The 23,043-nt window shown below is 41.8% G+C and overlaps 3 protein-coding genes across 10 annotated transcripts in view; 2 read left to right on the top strand and 1 right to left on the bottom strand.

Moving 5' to 3' along the window:
- The window catches only part of abcc8 (ATP-binding cassette, sub-family C (CFTR/MRP), member 8), a 55,808-nt gene extending 42,787 nt beyond the window's left edge, over window positions 1-13,021 (top strand). For all 4 annotated transcript variants that reach the window (XM_014329247.2, XM_005947405.3, XM_005947403.3 and 1 more), the window contains 14 exons: window positions 201-448; window positions 2,988-3,154; window positions 4,501-4,728; window positions 4,929-5,021; window positions 5,589-5,691; window positions 6,101-6,214; window positions 7,131-7,251; window positions 7,707-7,837; window positions 8,691-8,769; window positions 9,023-9,131; window positions 9,861-9,964; window positions 11,439-11,572; window positions 12,330-12,392; window positions 12,884-13,021. In XM_014329247.2, coding sequence (XP_014184733.1) covers window positions 201-448; window positions 2,988-3,154; window positions 4,501-4,728; window positions 4,929-5,021; window positions 5,589-5,691; window positions 6,101-6,214; window positions 7,131-7,251; window positions 7,707-7,837; window positions 8,691-8,769; window positions 9,023-9,131; window positions 9,861-9,964; window positions 11,439-11,572; window positions 12,330-12,392; window positions 12,884-13,021 — 1,832 coding nt within the window. The remainder of the gene's footprint in view (window positions 1-200; window positions 449-2,987; window positions 3,155-4,500; window positions 4,729-4,928; window positions 5,022-5,588; window positions 5,692-6,100; window positions 6,215-7,130; window positions 7,252-7,706; window positions 7,838-8,690; window positions 8,770-9,022; window positions 9,132-9,860; window positions 9,965-11,438; window positions 11,573-12,329; window positions 12,393-12,883) is intronic.
- A 1,222-nt stretch (window positions 13,022-14,243) lies between these two features.
- kcnj11 (potassium inwardly rectifying channel subfamily J member 11) lies at window positions 14,244-17,397 on the top strand. Its single transcript, XM_005947388.3, has one exon. It carries the CDS (start codon window positions 14,244-14,246, stop codon window positions 15,414-15,416), a length of 1,173 nt encoding a protein of 390 aa, XP_005947450.1. The 3' UTR covers window positions 15,417-17,397.
- mob2a (MOB kinase activator 2a) overlaps window positions 16,603-23,043 on the bottom strand; it is a 54,610-nt gene continuing 48,169 nt past the window's right edge. For all 5 annotated transcript variants that reach the window (XM_005947393.3, XM_005947391.3, XM_005947390.3 and 2 more), the window contains exons 3-5: window positions 22,663-22,756; window positions 18,788-18,912; window positions 16,603-18,444 (exon numbers count right to left, since the gene is read on the bottom strand). In XM_005947393.3, coding sequence (XP_005947455.1) covers window positions 18,131-18,444; window positions 18,788-18,912; window positions 22,663-22,756 — 533 coding nt within the window. In that variant the 3' untranslated portion in view covers window positions 16,603-18,130. The remainder of the gene's footprint in view (window positions 18,445-18,787; window positions 18,913-22,662; window positions 22,757-23,043) is intronic.

Genomic DNA, 23,043 nt, shown 5'->3' with positions numbered 1-23,043 from the left:
GAAATGTAATGAGCGTCTGAGCTGTGAGTTGTAGCAGAGCAGGGCGTTTTTAGACAGAAATAAGCAAATTTACATAAGATTAAAAAAAATGTGACAATGGAAGCAGTCCTTGCAAAATAGATAACTCGGCCTAATTACATCTCACAATTGGCCAAAAACAAAACCTTTAACACTGCACTTCATCTCTGTTTCAACCCCAGAGGAATCTGTGGAGAGTGAAGATGATGACAACCTGTCACAGGTAATGCGCCAGAGAGCTACCATCCCCTGGCGCTCCTGCGGCACCTACCTGTCCTCTGCAGGGCTCCTCCTGCTCAGCCTGCTCCTCCTGTCGCAGCTCCTCAAACACTCCCTCATGGTGGCCATTGACTACTGGCTGGCCCACTGGACGTCACATGTCATCGCAGCCAAGAAAGACGCCTCAGCTCACAACTGTACCATCGTACAGGTGAGAGGATGCACCGCTCAGCTTTTGATTTAGACACTTAGCTCTTTGTTTCTGCTTCTCTTGAGATATTTTAGAGCCATAAAGTATTTTCTGCTTCGTTCACACTGCCTTTTTAAAAATTATTTGAGCATTAATACAATCAGTGGGTCATTTTTTTAAAAGATCCATCTAGTGGGATGAAAACAAACGACACCAATTTAAATTATTGTATAAAATGTTTGGCATCATTTGACTTATAATCCAAACATGCTTTTCTGTAAGAGGTAAATATTAGCTAACGTTAAAGGAATAATTGATAAGCTTCAAAAAAGACAGACTGCATTAGATGCAAATAGTTTATCTGATTGTAGGCCAGCGTGAATTACATAATATTCTCACTAATTCTCAGTTAAGCAGAGCTGACCTACAACACAAACACACGCAGATCCAGAGCAACACCAAGACACCCTGAAGAGACTGCAGCTCGGCCTCATCTGAATATTAAAGCTGAACTAACGTATTTATAGAAGTCAGTTTCCAAATGGAAAATGTTCGGGTTAAAGCATGTGTGAGGTCTGATGTGAATGCCAGCTGCAGTGCTGTAATTTATGAAGAAGTTTAAACTCTCAGTAACTGAGTCATAAATCTGAGTGGGTAAAAGCTGCACTCCTGTCCACACCAGGTGACTGTAGAATGATTTAGCACCTATAAAGCATTTCCTACACCCTTTTTCTACTTACTACTTGACTGTTTTAGTTACCGCTTAACCAAAATGGTCAGTAGCCTTCACACACTAACTGTGCATTAAAAAAACACTCGGAGTAAGCAGAGGAAGAGTTAACCTACGTCATCCACATTCAAGAAGTCGCACGGGCTGTTAACAAAGGATTGTGTTTCAGGACCAGTAAAACAACACTGTCATCAGTAGTTGCTGTATATGTATATTTGTGTGCATGCGTGTCTGTGTTATGTGTGCATGTGTGAAATGCCAGGTCACGTGAAGGCCGTCGACAGACTGCATAAAAGGCACCGTGTCCTGCTGAATATACGCAGCAGCCGTCTGTCTCTTTCTCTCACCCGCTGCATGTCCAGCTAAGCGTTGATAATAAATTGTCACTTGAATGCTGATCACAACTTGTCTGGCTGAACTTCAGTGCGTCGTTGCCAGCTTTATCTAATCTGCGCTGTGCTACAGACTAATCCACGAGGAGACTCTCAGAAGTCCTGTTCTGACAAACGCACACTCAGCCACTTCACATAAATGCCACACTGCTTCTCTCCTGCTAGAGAGAGGAAATAATTGAGCAGTGAGAGGATTAGATAGTGGAAATGCTTCATGTCACAAGTGGCAACTGGGCTGAGTGATGAGCAGCTAAAGGGTCTTTTTTTCCAGTGATATCTCTGATATATTTTGCTCTTCTTTTAGAGGTCTGACCTGCAACTTTTTCACTGTATATAAAAATAAGCATCAGCTAACATTAATAGCTGAGACTGTAATGAGTTCATCTAAAATCCCAAATATATATTCTGAGAGGTGCTGATGACATCGATTTTAAAAAAATGACCTTTTTTTCTCCTTCAAATAGTAAATCTTATCATTTTATATCATTTCTATGTTCTAATGTGAATAAATGTGGCTTTGTGATATTTGCATTTCACTGAATTCTGTTTTTAATTACACTTTGCACACCTTCCCAGCTTTTTTGGAATTATCTATCAGTTTGAGGTGCCAGACCTGCTTTTGGATTATGCTTCCTGGCTTTGTTTAAATTTAGATCAGTGTGACTCAGCGGGGAGAGCAGGTTATGTACAAATCACAGGTTTTAGCCAAGTGAAGCATGCCGTGCTGCAACTGTTTCACTCATGCAGGATAATCATCAGTTCAGTTTGCTTTGTGATCAGCTGACTTACGAGATCTAATCAATCAGGACTGCGTGGAAACCATTACAACCATAAAATCCTCACGATTACGCCCTGAAGCTTGTCTTTATATGTTTGCTGTCACTTACATTTTAATGTTTGGTGCTAGAGCTTTTATCTCTTGGCCACTGCTCCTTCAGAGGACAGAGTGCTGTCCCTTAACTCTGTCATTAGTAAATGGTTAGGATCTTGATATTAGGTCTATTTTTATAAAATAAATGTAGCTATTTCTTTAGCGAACTGTGTGAAATTGAAGAAATTTGAATTAGTGATATGTGAGAATGAAAATGAAGATAAACATTTCTTAGTATTATGATCAAAAGTTATCACATAAAATAAAAGAGGATAGAAAATTTGGATCCAGGGTGAAGAGAATAATTAGATTGGAAGCAAAAGGAAGAAGAAAATAGTTCCCCAGCCCTTTTTATTTCTCTTTTTCTGTTCAAATATTATCAGCTTAGCTTGGAAACTCTCACTGGCTTTTGTCCTAGACAGCTGGTTTTTTAACCAGCCTCGATGTTTAATTGTGTTTATAATTACAACAAAGTAAGTAGGACGACAGACTCTTCTTTCTCAAACAACACATAGCATTGTGCTCATGCCTTTTATAACCCCCTCTGTGTGTGTGTGTGTGTTATAGGACTGTGGCTTCAGCCACTCCTGGTATCTGTCTGTGTTCAGTGTGCTCTGCTGCCTGGGCATCATCCTCTGTCTCGCCACCTCCGTGGCTGTGGAGTGGACCGGTCACAAAGTGGCCAAAGAGCTCCACCACAACCTGCTCAACAAGATCATCCTGGCCCCCATGAGGTGCGACGCTCAGCGCGTTTGTGTGTTTGTCTGTGTGCACGTGCGTGTGTGTGTGCATTATGATGTGTGAAAACGGGCAGAGTCAGAGAAAGATGTGTGTTTGCTGATGATATAAGAGAAAACACAGTTAAAAGGTTTTTTGCCTCATTACTCTGAGCACCATCTGCTTTCCTCATGCAAAACCCAGGAGACATCACCTGCCTCAAGACACATTGGAAAGCACTGTATATACACATGAAGCTGCATTAACATACTGTGCAGAATTCACATGAATGAATGTAAACTCAAGATTCAAGATCTTTTATTTGCCACGTGCATAGTTATACAAGTACAACACGCAGTGAAATGTGTCCTGATACGCTCCTCGACTGTGCAAAAAGAGAGAGAAAACACTATATACAGTAAGTAAATATATACAAAGAGGACATTATGTGCAGTAACTGAGCCAGACAACTCTGGACAAAATCTATTTCCATCTGTAAGTCAACGTTTCGGATTATTGGCTCAAAATTTGGCATGTTACATTTTTAACTTACTAAATCAAGCTTCTGAAAATAACTCAAATATGAGAAAATAACATGAATGTTTGAGTTATAAAGTGGAAATGCATTTTTTCAGTGGCAGAAGCATCCACACTGTTTTTAAATATTGAATCTTATTTTATTTTATTGTATAATTCTGATCTTTGAAAATAACCTTATGAGATTAAATCAGTCATGTCAAGGCACTTTAAGTTGTAAGGTTCAGACTTAACAAGATGATAGAAAGGATCCCCTGCGAGCAAGGTCCCATATCAGAGGAAGAGACCCCAGGTGGTTGGGGGTGAGCGGAAAGAGGTGGGAGAAAGCCCACAGGTGAAAACACAAAGTTAATGACATGCAGTAGAAGCACAGAACTGCATGGAGAGTGGAAAAGAGCCAAATGGAGAATGCTCAGTGCATCATGGGAAGTCCCCCAGCAGCCTGAGCCTATAACAACATAACAAATGGTTAAGAGTCACCTGATCCAGGCCTGCCTATAAGCTTTATCAAAAAGAAAAGCTTTTAAGTCTAATATTAAAAGCACAGACACCTCTAAGGGAGCCAAGTGCTCTATTTGGGATCATTTGATACTTTAAGGTCTTTAAGATATGATGGAGCTCAGGTCTTCGTATGTGAGGTATGTGAGAAGGATTTTAAATTCAATTATGGATTTAACACAGAGCCAATGAAGAAAAGCTCATCTCTTTCTAGTCCTTGTTAGAGCTCCAGCGGAAGCATTTTTGATAAGCCGGCAGTATTTCAGAGAGTAATCTGGTCATTTTGATGATAAAGTCCAGGGGATTTTACTCTCTTTCTTCTCTTCAGGCTCTTTGAGACCACTCCTCTCGGCAGCATCCTAAACAGATTTTCCACTGACACCAACACGATCGATCAGCACATTCCCACCACCCTCGAGTGCCTCTCCCGCTCCACCTTGCTATGCGTGTCCGCTTTGGGTGTCATCTCCTACGTCACACCCGTTTTCCTCATCGCCCTTCTGCCGCTGGCTGTCACCTGCTACTTTATTCAGAAATACTTCCGGATGGCTTCCAGGTGAGTCTGACGGGATAGTTGGAGGGAAGTCACAGACACATTGTTATATAGCCAGATTTTTTTTTTTTTGGTGGGACAAAATAAATATTCCTTTTCAGAATGAAATTCATTAGATTTATGATTTGGATGCCAAAATCTAATATCTGAATGTGGTTCAGCTGATATTTCCCTGTTTGCTGTCTCTGCTATGTTCTGGTCAGGGACCTGCAGCAGTTGGAGGACAGCACACAGCTCCCTTTACTCTCCCACTTCTCTGAGACAGTTGAAGGTCTCACCACTATACGAGCCCTCAGGTAACACATGCTTACATCCTCGGTGAAAATGGGAACTTTTAAGAAGCCATAGTCGAGGTTAAAAATACAATATTTTTCAAAAGACTTCAGAACGCTGTAGGATACTTGCGTGCAAACAGAGACACACAAAAGCTTCAGCATTTACGACTGGACTAGAGTGGACTGTTGGTTAGGTAATTATGTCCTGTAGAAGTGAAAATGCCAAAAGCTTATTTCAGGTATTTGGCTAAAATCAAACATTCAGTGACAAAGGAGCCACAAGTGCAAACATTTGAAGTTGTTTTCAGATTCTTGAGATCTTTGCACATTTGGAAAGGCAGCGTTTATTGAAATATTCTTACATATGTGGCATTTTCCTGAACCTGAAAATGTCAAAAGAAATTTCAGCCTTAAATACCAAACAGCCAAAGCCATTAGTTTTATTTCTGTCACTAAAATGTCATTATATTCCTAAAAGATAAAGAGCAATGAGAAATAGCATACGGTGCTCTTCTTAGATGTAGATGTAACGCAGTTTGTGATACAGTGAAATAACAAATGAATGAATTAAACCCCTTCTGTTGGCAGGTATGAGCCCAGGTTCAGACAGAGGTTACTACAGTTCACCGATGCCAACAACATCGCCTCTCTCTTCCTCACAGCAGCCAACCGTTGGCTGGAGGTCCGCATGGTAATGATCCGTCTGCTGCGCCCTTCTTTAAAATCCCCATCAGTTCTGCTTCACTGTTTGTCAGATATCTGCTTCACATTTATGTCGATGTTGCTGGGTAACTGCTCCCTCTGTTGGGGTCTATAAAACACTGAATTTTTCATTCTCGTATTAGCTTGAAATGCTGTCTACATGTCATGTTTTATGTATTGACCGTGCTGCTCACAGTTCATTCGGCTCCTTGTGTTTCACAGCAGCAGAAACCTTTGAAATGTTGATGAATGCAAACAAGAACACGCCCCCACTGTCATGTCTGCTAACAATAAACCAATCTACAATAATGGATCTCTTTAAGCGTTATTTACCTTCTTCAGTTATTAAGTGAAGCGTTAACTTCTCGCTGCGATGTTGACTTCGTCTGTCTCTGCAGGAGTACATCGGAGCCTGTGTGGTGTTGGTGGCGGCGGTAGCCTCCATCACCAATTCGCTCTACAACCAGCTGTCCCCCGGGCTGGTGGGGCTCGGTCTGACATACGCACTCATGGTGAGAGTGTGTGTGTGTATGTGTGTGTGTGTTTAACTGTTTAGCTGTTAAGGTATTTACAGGTTTAAGCTCAATGTTGCAAAAACCTCCCGCAGCACTAGTAGTATAAAGAACACTTTCATTACTTGACCAATGTGTTTCATTTGTAGTTAATTTATTTTAAAAAAGGATGGAGAAAATTGTCTTTTGTAACAATTTCTTTCGTTTGTTTCTACTGATTCTTACATGTTTTAGTGCAGACAGATAAAAAATAACTTTTACAGTCACGGTAAAAAGAAAATGTGTCCTTTCTCAAGTTTGTACACATCAGTGAAAAGAAATCTGATCCTTACCAGGTTTTAAATTGAGTACATACAACCTGAGATGAACAAAAACACATGACATACTGCACCATAATAATTAATCATCATGGTTAATCTTTTCTGTATGACTTCATCAGTCTCTCGCATGGCTCACTCTTCTTTACAATGTTGCTTCAGTTCCCCGTTTATGCACGGCTCTCTTAAGTTTCTCTATGACACATGGACTGGACTGGGTCACTGCAACACCTTGATTATTTTCTTTTTCAGCCATTCTGTTGTAGCTTAGCCACAATAAAGGTTGTGGATGCTAAAAGGTAGAAAAGGTTGATTTTTGTGTAAATTTGTTTCTTTTTTGGTATATTTTTGCTGTAAAAATGCAGCAATTTCAGATAAATTGGGAACAAAATGTTTTTATTTCAAGTGTTTTATTTCTGTGTTTCTGAAAAAGCCGGTCTAGAAAATTCATCGTGACAGTCACGAAAAGCCGAGACACACTGAGGATATTCGAGTTGTATCTGGGTGAAAACAACAACAATGTCCACACCGAAAGGACTGCGTGTCTGTGTGGTGACATTTACTCAGCTCATCTCCTCCCTCCTCCCTTCTTGTATCAGGTGTCCAACTACATGAACTGGATGGTGCGTAACTTGGCAGACATGGAAGTACAGCTTGGCTCAGTCAAGAGGATTAACGGTCTGCTCAAAACTGAACCAGAGAATTACGAGGGACTGCTCAGTGAGTGCACTCTGCCGCCTCAAATTGAACTTTCTTACTGATTCAGCAGGCGCTCAGAGAAATCATGTCTAACGTCTTACCACCTGAAAAGTGTTTGTGATTTCTTCTTGAGTGAAGAAGCCTGAAATTAACTCTACATTCATCACTGTCAGTTCAAGAAGGCTGTCATAATGCTCACGAGAAATGGATCTTTATCCCTCTCGCACTTTTTGAAAACTCTGCTAATGTCTTTTATATCCCCTAATAATTGATCATGCATGCGCCATGTAAAAGTGTGTGCGTGTGCAGTATGCAGTGCGTCTGTTTCTTATCCATAAAATGTGGGAAAGTTTTACATTTTGGTCACAAATTGAAGGAGAATATATGCTGGTAAGGTGGATTCACTCAAGTTTTTTGCTTCTCGTATGGAAAAAAGATCAAATTGAAAGTCGTGATGTTTTTCTTGTGTGTCTCAGCTGTGTCTCAGGTTCCTGACGGCTGGCCTCGACAGGGAGAGATCAAGATACAGAATCTGAGCGTTCGTTATGACGCCACGCTGAAGCCTGTGCTCAAAAATGTCAACGCACATATCAGCCCTGGTCAGAAGGTACAGGACAGAAACCTGTGTTTGAATGTGGAGGAGCATAACAGATTAAATGAAAACTATTTGGAGAAAAAACAAATATAGGTCATATTTTATTTATTTATTTATTTTTTAGAAAGAGGGGCAATACATATTAATGAACATTTTAACAAATGTAAATATGCCAGATTATAGCCTTGGGCTAATTTCCATCTGCAGACCCTCTGGCAGGTTGGTGTTAAACACAATGTAGTTGCATAACAGCTAAATGACGCAGATTTTGCATATTTCCATTTAATCTGGTGTTATTTTCCCTCAAACTTTTGTATTTCTGTTTTTTATGTTATTATTTTACTGTTGGTGTTTGCACGTGTGCCCCGTCAGATAAGGAAGCTGTCATTCAAACTGTGTTATGGACTGTTTTTGATCAGCGTCAGACTCACAGCAGAAATACATACTAAGATTTAAATAAACCGGAAAGCTAATTAACAGGAGAAATGATACAAGGTCAAATAAATAAATCACATTTAAATATAAATGAAATAATGTCTGCATTTATTTTTAATGCCACTTTGGATGCATTTAATGAAATATTAATGTATTCACTCAGTACTTTATTTTTTGTGATTTTTATTTTTATTTTACCAATTTAAGTCTTCTACTTGTGAAAAGAGATAATACAGAAAATACACATTTTAGTTTACTGCGCACTGGTGAGCCTTTTAATGGACTTTGACATGTTCAGGGAGTAGCCTGCTCTTGCTTTATCCTGCCTTAACAGCTAGCCACATGCCTCCCACACCAGTAAGCTGCTAAGAGAATGGATGGATAGATTAATGGTGATAATTATGATGACTGTTTTTGCTTTTTTTCCCAGGTGGGGATCTGTGGCAGGACCGGCAGCGGTAAATCCTCTTTCTCCTTGGCCTTCTTCCGCATGGTGGACATGTTTGAGGGTAAAATATCACTTCGGCTTCACACCAGCACAAAAAAAGTTAACAGGACAAAATATACATCTACTTTTGGCTGTTTGCTTATTCACACGTAGATCTGCATGTTTGATTTTTACACCAGATGCCCTTCCTGACATAATCCAAATGGGATTCGTGTCTCCACAGGGGATAAAATAATAATTGAAATAGTAGAAAAAAAGAGGAAAAGTGTCTTAATTGGTGAAATCGGGGTATTTTGGAAACTTCTGTCACACAGGAAGGATTGTGATTGATAACATCGACATCTCCAAGCTGCCTCTGCAGACTCTCAGATCTCGGCTGTCCATCATCCTCCAAGACCCTATCCTGTTCAGTGGCACCATCCGGTACAGTACACTTCTCTGTAAAAAGAAGACTAGTGAATCAGTGATTCTGCATTATAGTAAACGGGGGGGTAGAGAGTCTTCAAAGACACAAAACAGGAGGTGAGCTAATTGTGGATAAGAGCTGTGTCCTCTGAAAACTGCAGTGAAGAGGTTTATTTTTAGACTCCAGCAGCACCGACCATAAAAGCAACATCATCCCAGAGAAAAAACAAGCTGCACGATGGTCTCAGACTGTAGTTTTGTCCAGTGATGTAAAAGCATATTTCAGTGTTTGTCCCTTTACATGTATGGACTCAGTTTAGTGATGACAGAAGGGTGTGTCGCTCGAGTTGACCAGCTCATACGCTTTAGTCCATTTACTGGAATATTCATTACACAGTCATCAGAGACGCTGCTTCACATAGATCATAATGAAAATGGCCCCAGTGACAGCTCGGAGGTGAGGATTATATTAAAGCTTAAATGTACAGACCACGAATAAAAATGACTTTTTTAAAGCAAAAATACTGATTTCAGACCCTCAAAATATAATATTTATTATGTCTTGTGAAATACAAACATGGATTTTTGGTGACTTGGGATATTAGGAAGGATATTTCTCACTGTTTTATGACACTTTACAGATCATCCAAATATTTGTCATTCAAAAAAATGCCTTAATCATGAAGTAACTGAAAGTTGCAGCACTAAATGTAGTACTAAATGTAGCTTGTTTTTGCGGGTTTGTAGGTTCAACCTGGACCCAGAGATGAAAGCAACTGATGAGATGCTGTGGGAAGCGCTGGAGATAGCTCAGCTGAAACTTGTTGTTAAATCACTTCCAGGAGGCTTGGGTGAGACATCTGTGTTTGTTCATATGTGTGTGTCAACTTTATCGCATTTGCAAACTGTTTATTTTAAAAGACACACAGAGAGTAAAGTGTGCTCACCCGGATCTGAACATTAAACAGAAAAATTAATTCTTTCTCAGAAGTTACATGTCAGCGTCACATCTACCAGCTGCTCGAGTGTCCCCATACAAAGATCGAGCCGCTGTATCAGATGACATGAGCATTCATTTTTAACTCGCTGCAGTGGCTGTTTTATGTGCTGCTGCTCCGTCCTGCACAGTCTTCTGCTCGTGGTTTTGACACAGGACACTAGACAGTTGCCGCCAGCAGGACGACTCGCGGCCAGATCAAATATTATCTGAAAGTCTAGTCAGAAAATCCAACGTGCATAAATGATGAATGCTTGAAGCGATGATGTTGCACGGGGCCGTCTTTGTGTGGACATTAACACTGGCGCGTGAGCACTTCCAGTTTATCACTCGATTCCTTACGTCTCTGCCGTCCTCTGGAATTCATCACAACAACAACAAAAGAAACGCTTCTCTTGTGAAATAAGCCTGCTGCTCATCTCACATGATCAATTTTAGTCTTGTGTGACACTGACGAATGTGTGTGTGTCAGGATGTGACTGGTTCAAGCTAAGCTGCTTGCAGCTTTAGTTTATGTCTGCTGGAACCAGATGTTCAGTAAGATATTGATCCCTGAGGCTGGAGCTGATGGCTAATTAAGTTCGTCCTTTGATTTGGTTTAAGCAACAATACAGTGTGCAATAGATTTATGCTGTGTGGTGAACCAACCTGAGTCCTTGTTACCGCCTTTATTATATGTTCATAATGGCAACTGTACAGTTTGAGGAATTAAAAAATAACCTTATTAATCATATTTAATGCAAAACACCAAACAATGCCTCTCAGTGTGACTTCACTGCATAATGCAGCTCACCCCTCCCATTATTTCTAACCCTTTACATTCACCTTGTAACTAGTTTGATTCCTGTTGGAAGCCTGTGTTTGAAGAGTGACACGCATCCTACTGTTGAATAAACCGAGCACCGGATCCTCTCGTTGTTTCTTCTTTCTGTATATAAATGTCAAACTTACATGACGTTACAAACAAAAAGAAAATCTCAACATTCAGCGAATTAATTCATTAATTATTTACCTAATGATAGATTTTTTTATTCTGTGTTAGGTTAAATCACTAGAGAGCTCTTTGGTTCTTCAAGCATTTTTGTGACTTAACCTTCATCATTTATAACACTGAGGAGAAAATGGGAAATCAATATCCTATTGATCTGCAATCCAAAACCTAAAGGCTAATTAACTTTACCCTCTTACTCTTTACACTCTTACTTAAGAAAATAACTGAACTACGTAGTTCCTCTGTAGTGTCATGTGTCGCAAAAAACAACAATAAAAATTGCTTCTAAATTCTGGAAATGATTGAAACATATTGAAGTGTATGTTTGTGTTTTCAGATGCCATAGTGACAGAAGGAGGAGAAAACTTCAGTCAGGGTCAGAGACAGCTGTTCTGTCTGGCCAGAGCCTTCGTCAGGAAAAGCAGTATCCTTATCATGGACGAAGCCACAGCATCCATAGACATGGCAACGGTGAGTGTGTAATTAAACAAAGAGCATCTTTAAGGCAGAGAGTGGAGAGCAAGTGTGAAGAGAGAGAAAAGAAATGAGAAAATCAGAGAAAGGGGAGGTGAAGGACAGACTGAATGATTTGTGAATACATGTGCAAAGGTAAAAGATTAACACTTTGTTCTTTTGTAGAGCAATATTACAAGAGGTACAGAACGAGAAAAAAATCTCAGCAGTTTTGGGAGTAAATGGTAAATGACCTGTATTTGTATAGAGCTTTACTTAGTCCCTAAGGACCCCAAAGCGCTTTACACTACATGTGTAACATGTAGTGTACATGAGTAAACCTTTAACTGATGCTTTTTGCATGCAGGGAGAAAAAGTGTAGGAGAAAACATGCATGAAGTGCCAAGAGAAAATCTGAAATAGAAGGAAAATACTGAGCACACCGAGAGCCTGAGGGGAATTTCAGGAAATGGTTGCTCCGTACTTAAAAGCCTCTCTTTTATACGATTGGCCACAAAGAGCGCCAGTTCCAGCTTACAATAAGGCAGCAGCACTGCCCTCAAGGAAACACGATTGAGCCTGTAAGAAGGGACGAGACAATGAACAAGAGATGATGGTTTGAACAATAAGGGTGAAAATGTGATTTTTTTTTTTAAACAACATGAATGATGATGTTAACTATCGAAAGCACCTTTTGTTTTTACACAAACTCTGAATCCCAGTGAAGATAAAAGCATGTTTGCTTAAACGAACCTCCCTGCCTCCATCTCCACAGGAGAACATCCTGCAGAAAGTGGTGATGACTGCTTTTGCTGATCGAACAGTAGTTATCATAGCAGTGAGTATATCCCCCTTGGCATTTAAAGTAATGCATACAGCTTCGGCATTATCACAAGGACTGCTGACCTTTGCACTGCACTGCTGACGCTTTAAACAATAGCTTTGCCGGCATTTTAACCTTGAAAAGCTACAAATACAGTGCTAGTTATTGAAAGAGGAAATCAAGGCATGTTTCTGGTCTTATTCTTTGTTATTGCAATTACATTATAGAGAAATAACAGAGGTAAAAAAAAAAAAAAGTATGATAAAATGTGTGGTGCTCACTTTTAATATTTCTCATGAAATATTTAAGAACAAAAGCCAAACAGCCAGAAACCTGATGAACTCTGGTATTTACAGTGGATGCAACCACACACTTAATTTACCAGCCAATATAAAGATGCGCATACAGCTTTTTCTATCGCAGCTTTGTTTCTAAACCGTCCGAGTGATCTAGCATTGGCTGGACTGCTCACTGCAGTAATTACTTTCTTCTGCTCTGTCGCGCAGCATCGCGTCCACACCATTCTCAATGCCGACCTGGTGATCGTGATGAAGCGGGGGATCATCCTTGAGTACGACAGACCGCAGGCTCTGCTGGACAAGGAGGACAGTGTCTTCGCCTCCTTTGTGCAAGCGGACAAGTAGCACAAGAGGAGGAAGAGTGTGGAAGCATTAAAGGAAGACATTCAAAGTGCAATTGATCCCATGGAATATATTCCTTTTATTTTTTAATCATGTTGTATTATATTTGTACATAAGAATGTTAATGCTTTGTTAATAAAACATAACTTATCCTTAAAGTGTGTGTCCAGAGTTATTTGTGCAGTGAGACTAAAAGTGTGTTTTGGGCATTTGTTAAACTTGCTGTTTGAAACTGATTAGTCATCATGGGATTGTAAGTTTAAAATGACCTGGAGCTAAGCAGACAAATAAATGCACACTGCCAGAAACAAAGCATGCTATAAACATTCTTCATGTGCTTCTAGTGGGATTGAGGCTGCACTTAATGGAGTGAACACTGACAATCTGACAATAGAAATTTATAAAGCTGGGATGGGCTCGGAGATGAAAAACAAAACAGACAAGATCTGGTTTCTGTGGTTGACCAGCCCACTGCCTGCTAGTGCCTAATGTTGTTTAAGTTACAAAAACTCTGACCATTATATGATCGGATAATAAGCTGCCTGTGGCATAGCAGCTACACGGCTGAACAGTTCTTAATGCGTAATGGTCTCTCCTGCATTCTCATTGAAAATGAAAGGAAGGGCACCACTCTGGTGGTAATGGTGGTAGTGGAGGGAGGGACTGCCTCTCCTTCTCACGTTACCAAGCTATAGCGAAGTAGCGAGATCAGCAAAGAGCCAACTGCGCCTCATGACCCTGCCTCCTCTTCCAAATGTGATAAAACTCAGCTCAGAGGCCCATTACGCGGCGATAGAAGGAACATTTTATATCTCACTCGATTTCCTTTACGCACAGGGCCGCGGTGAGTGCATACCAACGCAGCGGTAGATGGAGATCACAATGGGAACAAAGCGGTGTGCCACAACTACGCATGGTCGCTCCATTTCGTGAGTGACGGCGTCAGCTGCGGAGCTGTTAGAAGAATCTTCTCATGGGATTTGGCGGTTGCGAGGCGCCTGATCTGGAGGCAACGTGAGGAGCACACATACCTCCAGAAAACAGGGCACTACAAGGCTCTCCCTTCGTGCACCTGACAGCTGCCGAAAAGCTGACACCGCACCGGTGAGTACCGGCTGGTAAGAGAAGTCACCGGGAGAGAGGAGAATTCATTTTTTTTCATCCAAGCACAAGCAGGCAGCACCTTCAAAGCGAAACGGCGGTGGGTACGTAGCATGGGAGCGCTATGTTGTCCAGGAAAGGACTCATTCCTGAAGATTACTTGCTTACACGTTTGGCCGAGGATGTTCTGCAGCCCAAGTTCAAGGCGAAAGCGGGCAAGGCTCGGTTCGTCTCCAAGAACGGCACATGCAATGTGGCGCATACCAACATCCGAGAACAGGGCCGATTCTTGCAGGATGTGTTTACCACGCTCGTGGATTTAAAATGGCTTCACACGCTCATCATTTTCACCATGTCGTTTCTGTGCAGCTGGCTCCTTTTTGGAATGATCTGGTGGCTCGTTGCGTTTGCGCACGGCGACTTGGACCAGAGCGGAGACGACTTTATCCCGTGCGTAACGGATATTCACTCCTTCTCCTCCGCGTTTCTGTTCTCTATAGAGGTCCAAGTGACCATCGGCTTCGGGGGCCGGATGATCACGGAGGAATGCGTCTCCGCTATCATCATTCTGATCGTGCAAAACATCGTCGGGTTGGTAATCAACGCCATCATGCTTGGCTGCATCTTCATGAAAACCGCTCAGGCCAACAGGCGCGCGGAGACGCTCATTTTCAGCAAACACGCTGTTATCTCCGTCCGAAACAACAAGCTCTGCTTTATGGTTCGCATCGGGGATCTGAGGAAAAGCATGATCATCAGCGCCACCGTGCGAATGCAGGTTGTCAAGAGAACCACCACGGAGGAGGGTGAGGTGGTGCCACTAGACCAACTCGACATACACATGGATAACCCAGTGGGTACCAATGGCATCTTCCTGGTATCTCCCCTCATCATCTGTCACATAATTGACAAGCACAGCCCCCTTTACGAGCTTTCAGCCTCTGATCTGTTACACCAAGACATAGAGGTGATCGTTGTGTTGGAGGGGGTGGTGGAGACCACCGGTATCACCACCCAGGCCAGGACGTCCTACGTGTCTGAGGAGATCCTGTGGGGACAGCGCTTTGTGCCTACAGTGTCCGAAGAGGACGGCATGTACGCAGTGGACTACTCCAAGTTTGGCAACACTGTGAAGGTCCCAACGCCTTGCTGCAGCGCTAAGAAACTGGATGAGGCAGGTGGCATCGCTCGGTTTAAACTGACCGAGGGCGTCACCTTGCGGGCGTCAGTAAGAAGACGTCGGGGCTCTGCGGTGGCTCGAAGGTCCAGGCTGGAGACCATGAAAGCTCACGATTAAGAGTGTGAAAATCATGTCTGCGAGCATTTTGTATGAGTGTTAACAGTCTAAGATTGGTGGTTATAGATTCAGATAATCATATTTATTTTATAACATAAGACAGGGATTACCTGTAATCAACAATCAGCATATTCTCTGCAGCCGTATGCAGCCCGTGCGCACAACATGCTTTTATACTCAGGGTCAGCGTGAAAATGAGATAGAATGCACTGATGATTAGAAGTGACTGTTGTATCAGCTTGCCTTTTATTTAAAGAAAAAAGTGACTGCATGTGTCCTAAATAAATAAAAGAACGCTGCTAGAAATGGTGTTGTGAATGGGTCACAAGACGGAAATGAAATTAGAACAATGAGGCACTCCCACAATTAAGCAAGGCGTTCTCAACATGCGGAAGAACTCATTAGTATATCCCCTGATTTTACACAGCATAAGATATAGCACAGTAGGCTGTAGCACTAAAAAAAAAAAAAAAAAAAAATCTGCACTACAGTTTCTCATTACTCTTGTCGATGGCTACATAGCTGCCAGCTACTCTGACAAAGATTAAAATACAAACAGTCAAAGATCAGGGCTGAAGAAGCAGTCATACCCAAACCCAACTCTACAGGCTGGATCAAACTAACCTTACAGTTCCCACAGTACAGTCAAAAGAATCATTTACATTTTATGAGATCGCATTTTCCACTTGCAGAAAAAAGGCGAAATGTAAAGTATAAAATATATTTATTACAGAAGCATCGTGGATGAGATTGTGCTATACTCAAGTATGACTTCCCTCCAGTTAGCTCTTTTCAAGTTTCACATGTATCCTTCCACAAAGTCTCTCCAGATAAGCAACCAAAGGTTTTGGCATTTTCTCCCTAAACAGACAGGCAGCCAGACTGCCCTCGAGGTCTCCACAGAGGTCAAACAGAAGAAAACTGAGTTCTTCACTCTCCAAAAAAAAGATATCTTTTGCCTGCCTCCCATCTTCCATTCATTCTAACAAGCTTCTGGTCATACTAAAGAACCTTTGATCACCATTACAAAAGGGTCAACACATGCTGAGTAGTATTTTATCTTAGGAGTGAGGTGGAAACAGAAATTCCAGTGTGAAGTTGGTGGAGTTCCCATTAAAATACTCACATCAGGCTGCTTCTTCAATTCCCACAAAAAACAAAAACAAACAAAAGACACAGAGACAGCTGGCATTTCTCTCTTTTATTAGATTATAATCCGCAGAGCTTAAAATATTAAATTGCTTTTAACTTAGTTAATAATTAAAATACATAAAAACAAGAGCCAGAACTGAGGAACCCTGCAAAAAAAGTTAAAATAAATAAAAAAGGAGAATTATAAATTGAATCCTCCTCCATACAGAGGCTATTTCTGACAGAACCCGCTTGTGATTCTTTGTACAGTAAAGTCCAAGCAGACTGTGCATTTTCTATACATGTGTAATGATACTGTTATCATTTCCAAAGTAATTTTTCCTCTGATATATATATAAAAAAGCAAATTTAAAGGGACTGGTAAAAATAAAATAGATTTTTATTTTGCACTGGAATTACTGGTTTAAACAGCAGAGCAGCGTCACACCATTGCCCTCACCTCTCACTCCATCCCTCTCTCCCCCTCTCTGCGCCTGCAGACATTACCTCATGTCTTTGTCCTTCTGTGCTGCTGGAGTGAGTGGGTGGAGATGGTGTTGGTGGGTTAAGGGGCTGCTGCTGTGTGAGACACCAGCAAACAGCTCTGATTCACCTTATGCAGGCACCAATCTGTCTCAAAGTCTCGATTCTCTGATAGGATTAAATATCTCTCATACAATCTTTATATTCTCTTCTCCGTCACCCTGTTTCTGTGGCATCTTCCACATCTTTGCTGCCCTCTAAAGGTAAGCTCTGGGATATTTTTGTTAAGGGGTTCCCCTGGTGATTATTTGACTATATTGTAGTTAAACACAATCGACATCTGTCTGAGCAGTCTGGTGAACAAGGGATAGAGAATGAAAATGAGTAGAGTCTCTCTGGCAGCAGTGACGTATTCTCTCAGGTCCTGAGTAGGAAGCGCTTTAATCATCCCCCACATAAACAACCCAAAACAGTGATTGGCTAGTATCGCCCCTGTCAGGCAGTAACATGGCTCCCTACTGGCCAGGGTAGTGGCCGTGCGCCTGTCGGCCGCCTCCCACTGTCGAAGGGGGGAAGGACAAGCCCACAAGTCAGCAGAGACGCCTCTTCTCCACACATCAACAACACTGTACAATAGTAGGTCGAAGCAAAGCAGAGCCCCCCTTCCTGTACTGTATGTTAGGCAGAGGATAGAGGGAGGTGAAGTGCTGACAAACACACTGCACCTCCCTCTCAAACCAAAAATAAAAAGTCAACAAAAAATAAAAGAAAATAAAAACAAACAAAAAAATAAAACACATACTTTTTGTTCCTAGTTTAAATTGCAGAGAAGGTGGGAGGAATTTGTCCCTTGGAGGAACGCTCACGCCAATTCCTGCTGGCGTGACAAACTCCTCCCCTACCCACCACCCCCAACCCTCCCCCTTGAAAAATCCCCCCTCGCCCCTTTTCCTTCCGGCTGGTTGGTTGGAGTTGTAGCGAAATATAAGGGTAGTGGAAGGTCTCTTAAGTCCTGCTTGCACCAGGGCCTGGCTGTCTGTCCTTCTCCATCTGATCTTCTAACACCCCCGCGGCTGCCGTTTCACCACCGCCCCCCCCGCTCATCTCTCCGTCACGTGGTTTTGTGAAGAAGGGGAGGGTGCTGTGGCGGAGGGGGCCGGGGTTAGTGCTGGCAGCGGGGCAGGGGTGCAGAGGATTTCGGACAGGTCGTCCATGATACAGGTCTCCTTGGGGTCGACCAGGTTGAATTCCCTTACGAAAACGATGAAATGTGCATACAGAGTGTTCAAGTGGCCCTGCAGTTCCAGAGCTACCGTCTCTTTAAAGTGCGCCCAGTAGAGGTGAGCCAGCACGTGGAACAGGTACCGGCAGATCTTCTTTACCAAGGACTCAAAGGAGTTGGGGAACTCTTTGCCTGAAGCGAGAAAAAGACAAAAACAATAATAACTAAATGACTGAGCTTTTGGCAGTATTATGAACTGGCTCATGTTGCCAGTCCCTGAATAAAATATTATAACTTGGTGTGAATGTAAAACTAAAGATGCAGCACTGCTGTAGGTTTGCATTTAGTGTGAGTTATTTAAAAAGTGCTGATAATATTCATTGTTTGCAAAGCCTTTTGATTGCAATCTACAATTTCTTCCTGCCGTTGCTCAATGGACTGCTGCTGATTTATGGTACCCTACACTTCCACATCTGCACCAGCAGGGGGAAGTAAAGTGCTTTAACACTTCAGAGCTGCTCTGGCCCGCACTCACCATATTTTGTAGGAAAGATTTCCTCATCTGTGACCAGTTTCTGACAAAGACTCATTACAAAGTCTACATATTGTGGAGCAGTGCACTTCGTCTTCTTCCCCTTCTCGTCATACCAGTAGTATATTCTAGAAAGAGAGTAACACAGAGGAAATGTCACAATCCCTGTTATTACAACAACATTAAGACATGAATGGAGAACAGGATGTGATTACACAGCAGTGATCAGAGCTTTAATAATCATAATGAATGCTGCTGAAAGAATGTGTGTGGCTCATGTAGCAGCAGCAGCATTAGCTCAGACAAAAGTGTTTGCTAGAACAACAACAACAACAACAACAACAACAACAAACCTTATTTATATAGCACATTTAAAAACCAGTGGTGTACCAAAGTGCTTAACATGCAAGAGGGTAAGATGAAGTAACAGGGAAGGATGAGGGCTATGGCAAGGTACCAAAACGTGCTAGCAGGTTGAATGGCATTAAAACACACGAAGGCAAAAGAATTGCATATAAAAGCATAAAAGAAGGCTAAGTGTAGAGGATCAAACAGTCAGAAAAAATTAAAAATGAATTAAAAGTAATTAAGAATAAGCCAAAGATAAGAATAAGCGTTAAGCTAACTATCAAGCAAGCGTTAACTGGTAGAAAAGGCGAGGCTAAATAAGTGGGTTTTTAACCGCGTATAGCGATGGGGAGGTTATTCCATAAATCGGGTGCAGCCAAGGCAAACGCGCGGTCACCTCTAGTCTTCAGCCGAGATCTCGGCAGTACCAAGAGTGACTGGGAAGATGATCTTAATGCTCTAGTAGGGGTGTATGATCTAAGTAGCTCAATGAGGTAGCTTGGCGCTATATTGTTAATAATTCGGAAGGTAAGCAGCAGGATTTTGAATTGAATGCGGTAGAACAGAAACGAGCAAGCAGGAAGATAAAATAAAACAAGTGACAATTAGCTCATGAAAAATCACCTGCTTGGTTTCCTCATCGAGGAAAAACCCAGCCCTCTAATCAGAGTATCACTGTATGACTGAAAGTGATACGTCAATCTTATGCACAACCCAGATATTATGTTTACATTTTTTGGCTACAGCGGATCCTGTGACTCTGAGTTTTAATTTCCTGATCGGGCCACATTGCCTCTTGCTGACACTGATCCCCCGTCAGTCCTGCTGCTGGGCAAACATTTCCGTGGGGGCTGACCCAGATAACTGAATTGTAAGCGGCTGGCTTGGAAACATGGTTAACAAAAGGTCAAACGGGAGGTCAGCAGGCACCTTAGAGATAGATGAATGAGCCACGGGAGGCTTTTCGAGGGCTGTCAGGAGATGAGATGTTGAGACAGAAATGGCAAAATAACCACAGGAACCAGAGATGATCTCTGAGTTGGAAAGGCCAGTGAATAAGCAGATAAAATGTGAGTGCAGGTGTAGCGGTCTGCAGTGCGGCTGTGGGAGGCAGCGGGGCAGACATAACAAAACCTGAGGAATGTAAAGTGTCCACATAGCTGATCCTCCAGGAGGCAACTACTGACCACAACAGCAGGACATGACACTTACAATACACTAACAGACAGACAGTCTAATACTGTGTGCATGTGGGAGACAGGCTAAACTACAAATATACCTGTGCTGCTAAATACACAGAGACAAGCAGACATGGTAAAGATAACACAGTGACTTAGTCAAACCTCATGAACGGGGCACAGACAGCTTTTCAAATTTAATATGCTTTTGCTTAACCTTTAGTTTGTCTCTTTTATAGTGTCCTCGGTTTATAGTCAAGAAGAAAAAGAAGTTATTAAAAAAAAAAATCAAATCGCTAAAATTGTTCGAGTGTGTACAACGAGCGCCTGTAGAGATGTAAGAAGAAATCTGATCACAAAACAAGATTAAATTAAGTAAATCTAATTGAGGATACTTTATAAAACATGGCTTTATGCCCCTTTCAACTTTCTGTCTACTGCAAGTTTTGATTCAATTGTATTTCTTAATTTCCTTCCTCACTTTATTTTGTTTTTAAATACTGACTTACACAAAAACTGACTGTGCAGTGAATGTTTAGCTTCGAGCTAAGTGACTGGATAATGTTTTTTTATTCTTTCCTAATGACGTACGTTTTTATAACAATGCTGAAGAAGTGGGTGTATTTTCAGAAACAGAATCTAAACTGGAAACATCTATAAGAACTCAATGTATAGTGAACACAGTGAGCACTTCTATCCACCCACCTACACAAAATGGGTCTAAATAGTTACCAAATGGTTCTGGTGCCTTCAGAGCTCATGGAAACATTTTCTTCCAAAAATAGTGCTCAGCTCTGCCCTTGGGCAGGGGCACTGACGCTGCTGCTGTGACTGGGCCTCAGTCAGTTTTAACCACAGAGGGCGGCGCGTGCCAGGTCCTGCATAGGCAGGAAAAGGCGGGGTGCTGGGTACCAGGCAGCAGAAAAAGGTACAATCCTAAATGCTGGGCTTACATTTGGAGTTCAGACTATTTTCATTTTCACTCCAACTCTGCGTCTTTAATATTCAAGACATTAACTCACAAACAAAAACCTGTTAATCTGCTCCAACGCCTCCTCCGTTCAAATACCGCAGGTGAAGCATGTTTGTCTTATTTGTCAGGGTGTGGGTTAGAAGCAGTAGCTCAAGGTGACAACAGTGGAAAACTTCATTGTCTGACAGCTGAACTCGTGATTACTGTCAAACACCAGGTTGTTTGTCGATCTCTCAGAATTCGGCTTGAGTGATTGCATTACTTACAATGTGTTAAGAGGTGTTTAGTGATTTTTGCGGTTTTTCAAAGTGTGGCTAATCTAGTTTTTCGAGCCTTCAGCAGACACAGGGGAAAAGAAGGCCTCTTTTTAAGAGTCAAGGCCTCATAAAAAGACTGCACCAAACCTCAACAGGGGAAGCAAGTTCAATAAATACTTAAGAGTTAGTCATAATCCCCTTGTGTTAACATGAGATGGATACACCTCTGTCAGGATTATCCTAAACAAACTAATGTAAAATATGCCTAATTTACTGCACATAGTAGTGATAAACCAGTTTAGTACAAAAGGTATGGGTGTAAAAACGTGACAAGTTTCAAAAAATATCCTGTGTGGTGACTTCAGAGCGATACACATTTCAGCCCCTGGACTGGAACCGATTGCTAACAAATGGCAAGAGATTAAAGGCAGACATCCTGGTGACACTTTGATCAGAGAATCAAGGAAATGTGTGTGTGTGTGATGTGAGTGTAATGATATTAGCAGGGTTCAGACAGCAGCAAAAATCACAGGCTGGACTGCAAGGCATTGAAGTTGAACCTGGCCCAGGCTACAGTTATTAGCATGTGGACTCTACATTTGCCAGACTACATCAGGTTTTCGTCTGTGCAAGCCAGTGATAATAATGAAAAGAGGAAAACTAGTGCTTAAAAAGGCCATGCCTTGGGTGCAACATCTAAGCACATCAAAGCACAGCAGCCCTAACCTTCTGTTTGTGAGGGGCAGCCAATCAGAAAAAAGTTGACTTAATAGGTGAGTGGCCTTAAAGGCCCCCTTCCCAGACCTGAGAACCTGGATGAAGGACTAGTGTAAAATAAGGATCATTTTTGAACTGCCAATCATGCTAATAAATTCACAAAATAATATGAAGCTTCAGATGAGCTGAACAGATCTCCTTGAAAGCTTTAAAATACGCACATTTCTATACTGTGTGGGTAGTTAGAAGACCGAGCACCTCCTCGGGGTTGTGAGTTCGCCCTTGCTGACCAGAGAAACGTTGCTTAATGAATTATCCAATAGGACACCAGATTTCTGATGAATAAACCAATAAGGGCTCTCCAGGTGAGTGATGAATAAACCAGAAGTGTGGGCGATAACTTACGTGTTGCAGGCCGTCATGGCTTGACAGATCTCCCCAGTGCAGAACTCTGAGATAGTGCTGTACTGAAGGTTGATAAGATTGAAGAATGTTGTTGCTGTGGGAAAAAGATGAGAGAGCACAAGACTGTTGGTCATCCACAACACAGGAATTATAACAACACTAATGCACAGGCATGCCAGTGGGTGAATGACCGTAAGAAGATATGTTATTGTCACGTTCTTCTTTGGCTCGTGAGGACACACCTAAAATTGTATACGCAATGCTTAGTGGGAAGTCAGAGTCACATGCGCACACACTAATTCCAATTATCACATCCTTCAAAAGATGTTTTTGTTTCTGATTCACACAAAGAATGGGAGGGAGGCTTTGACAAGCATTCAC

This window comes from Haplochromis burtoni, unplaced genomic scaffold, assembly GCF_018398535.1.
Source record: "Haplochromis burtoni strain Fernald_Lab_line unplaced genomic scaffold, NCSU_Asbu1 Contig_526, whole genome shotgun sequence".
Classification (NCBI taxonomy): Eukaryota; Metazoa; Chordata; class Actinopteri; order Cichliformes; family Cichlidae; genus Haplochromis; species Haplochromis burtoni.
Note: the sequence above shows the minus strand (reverse complement) of the source record. Positions and strands in the feature narration are given on the sequence as shown.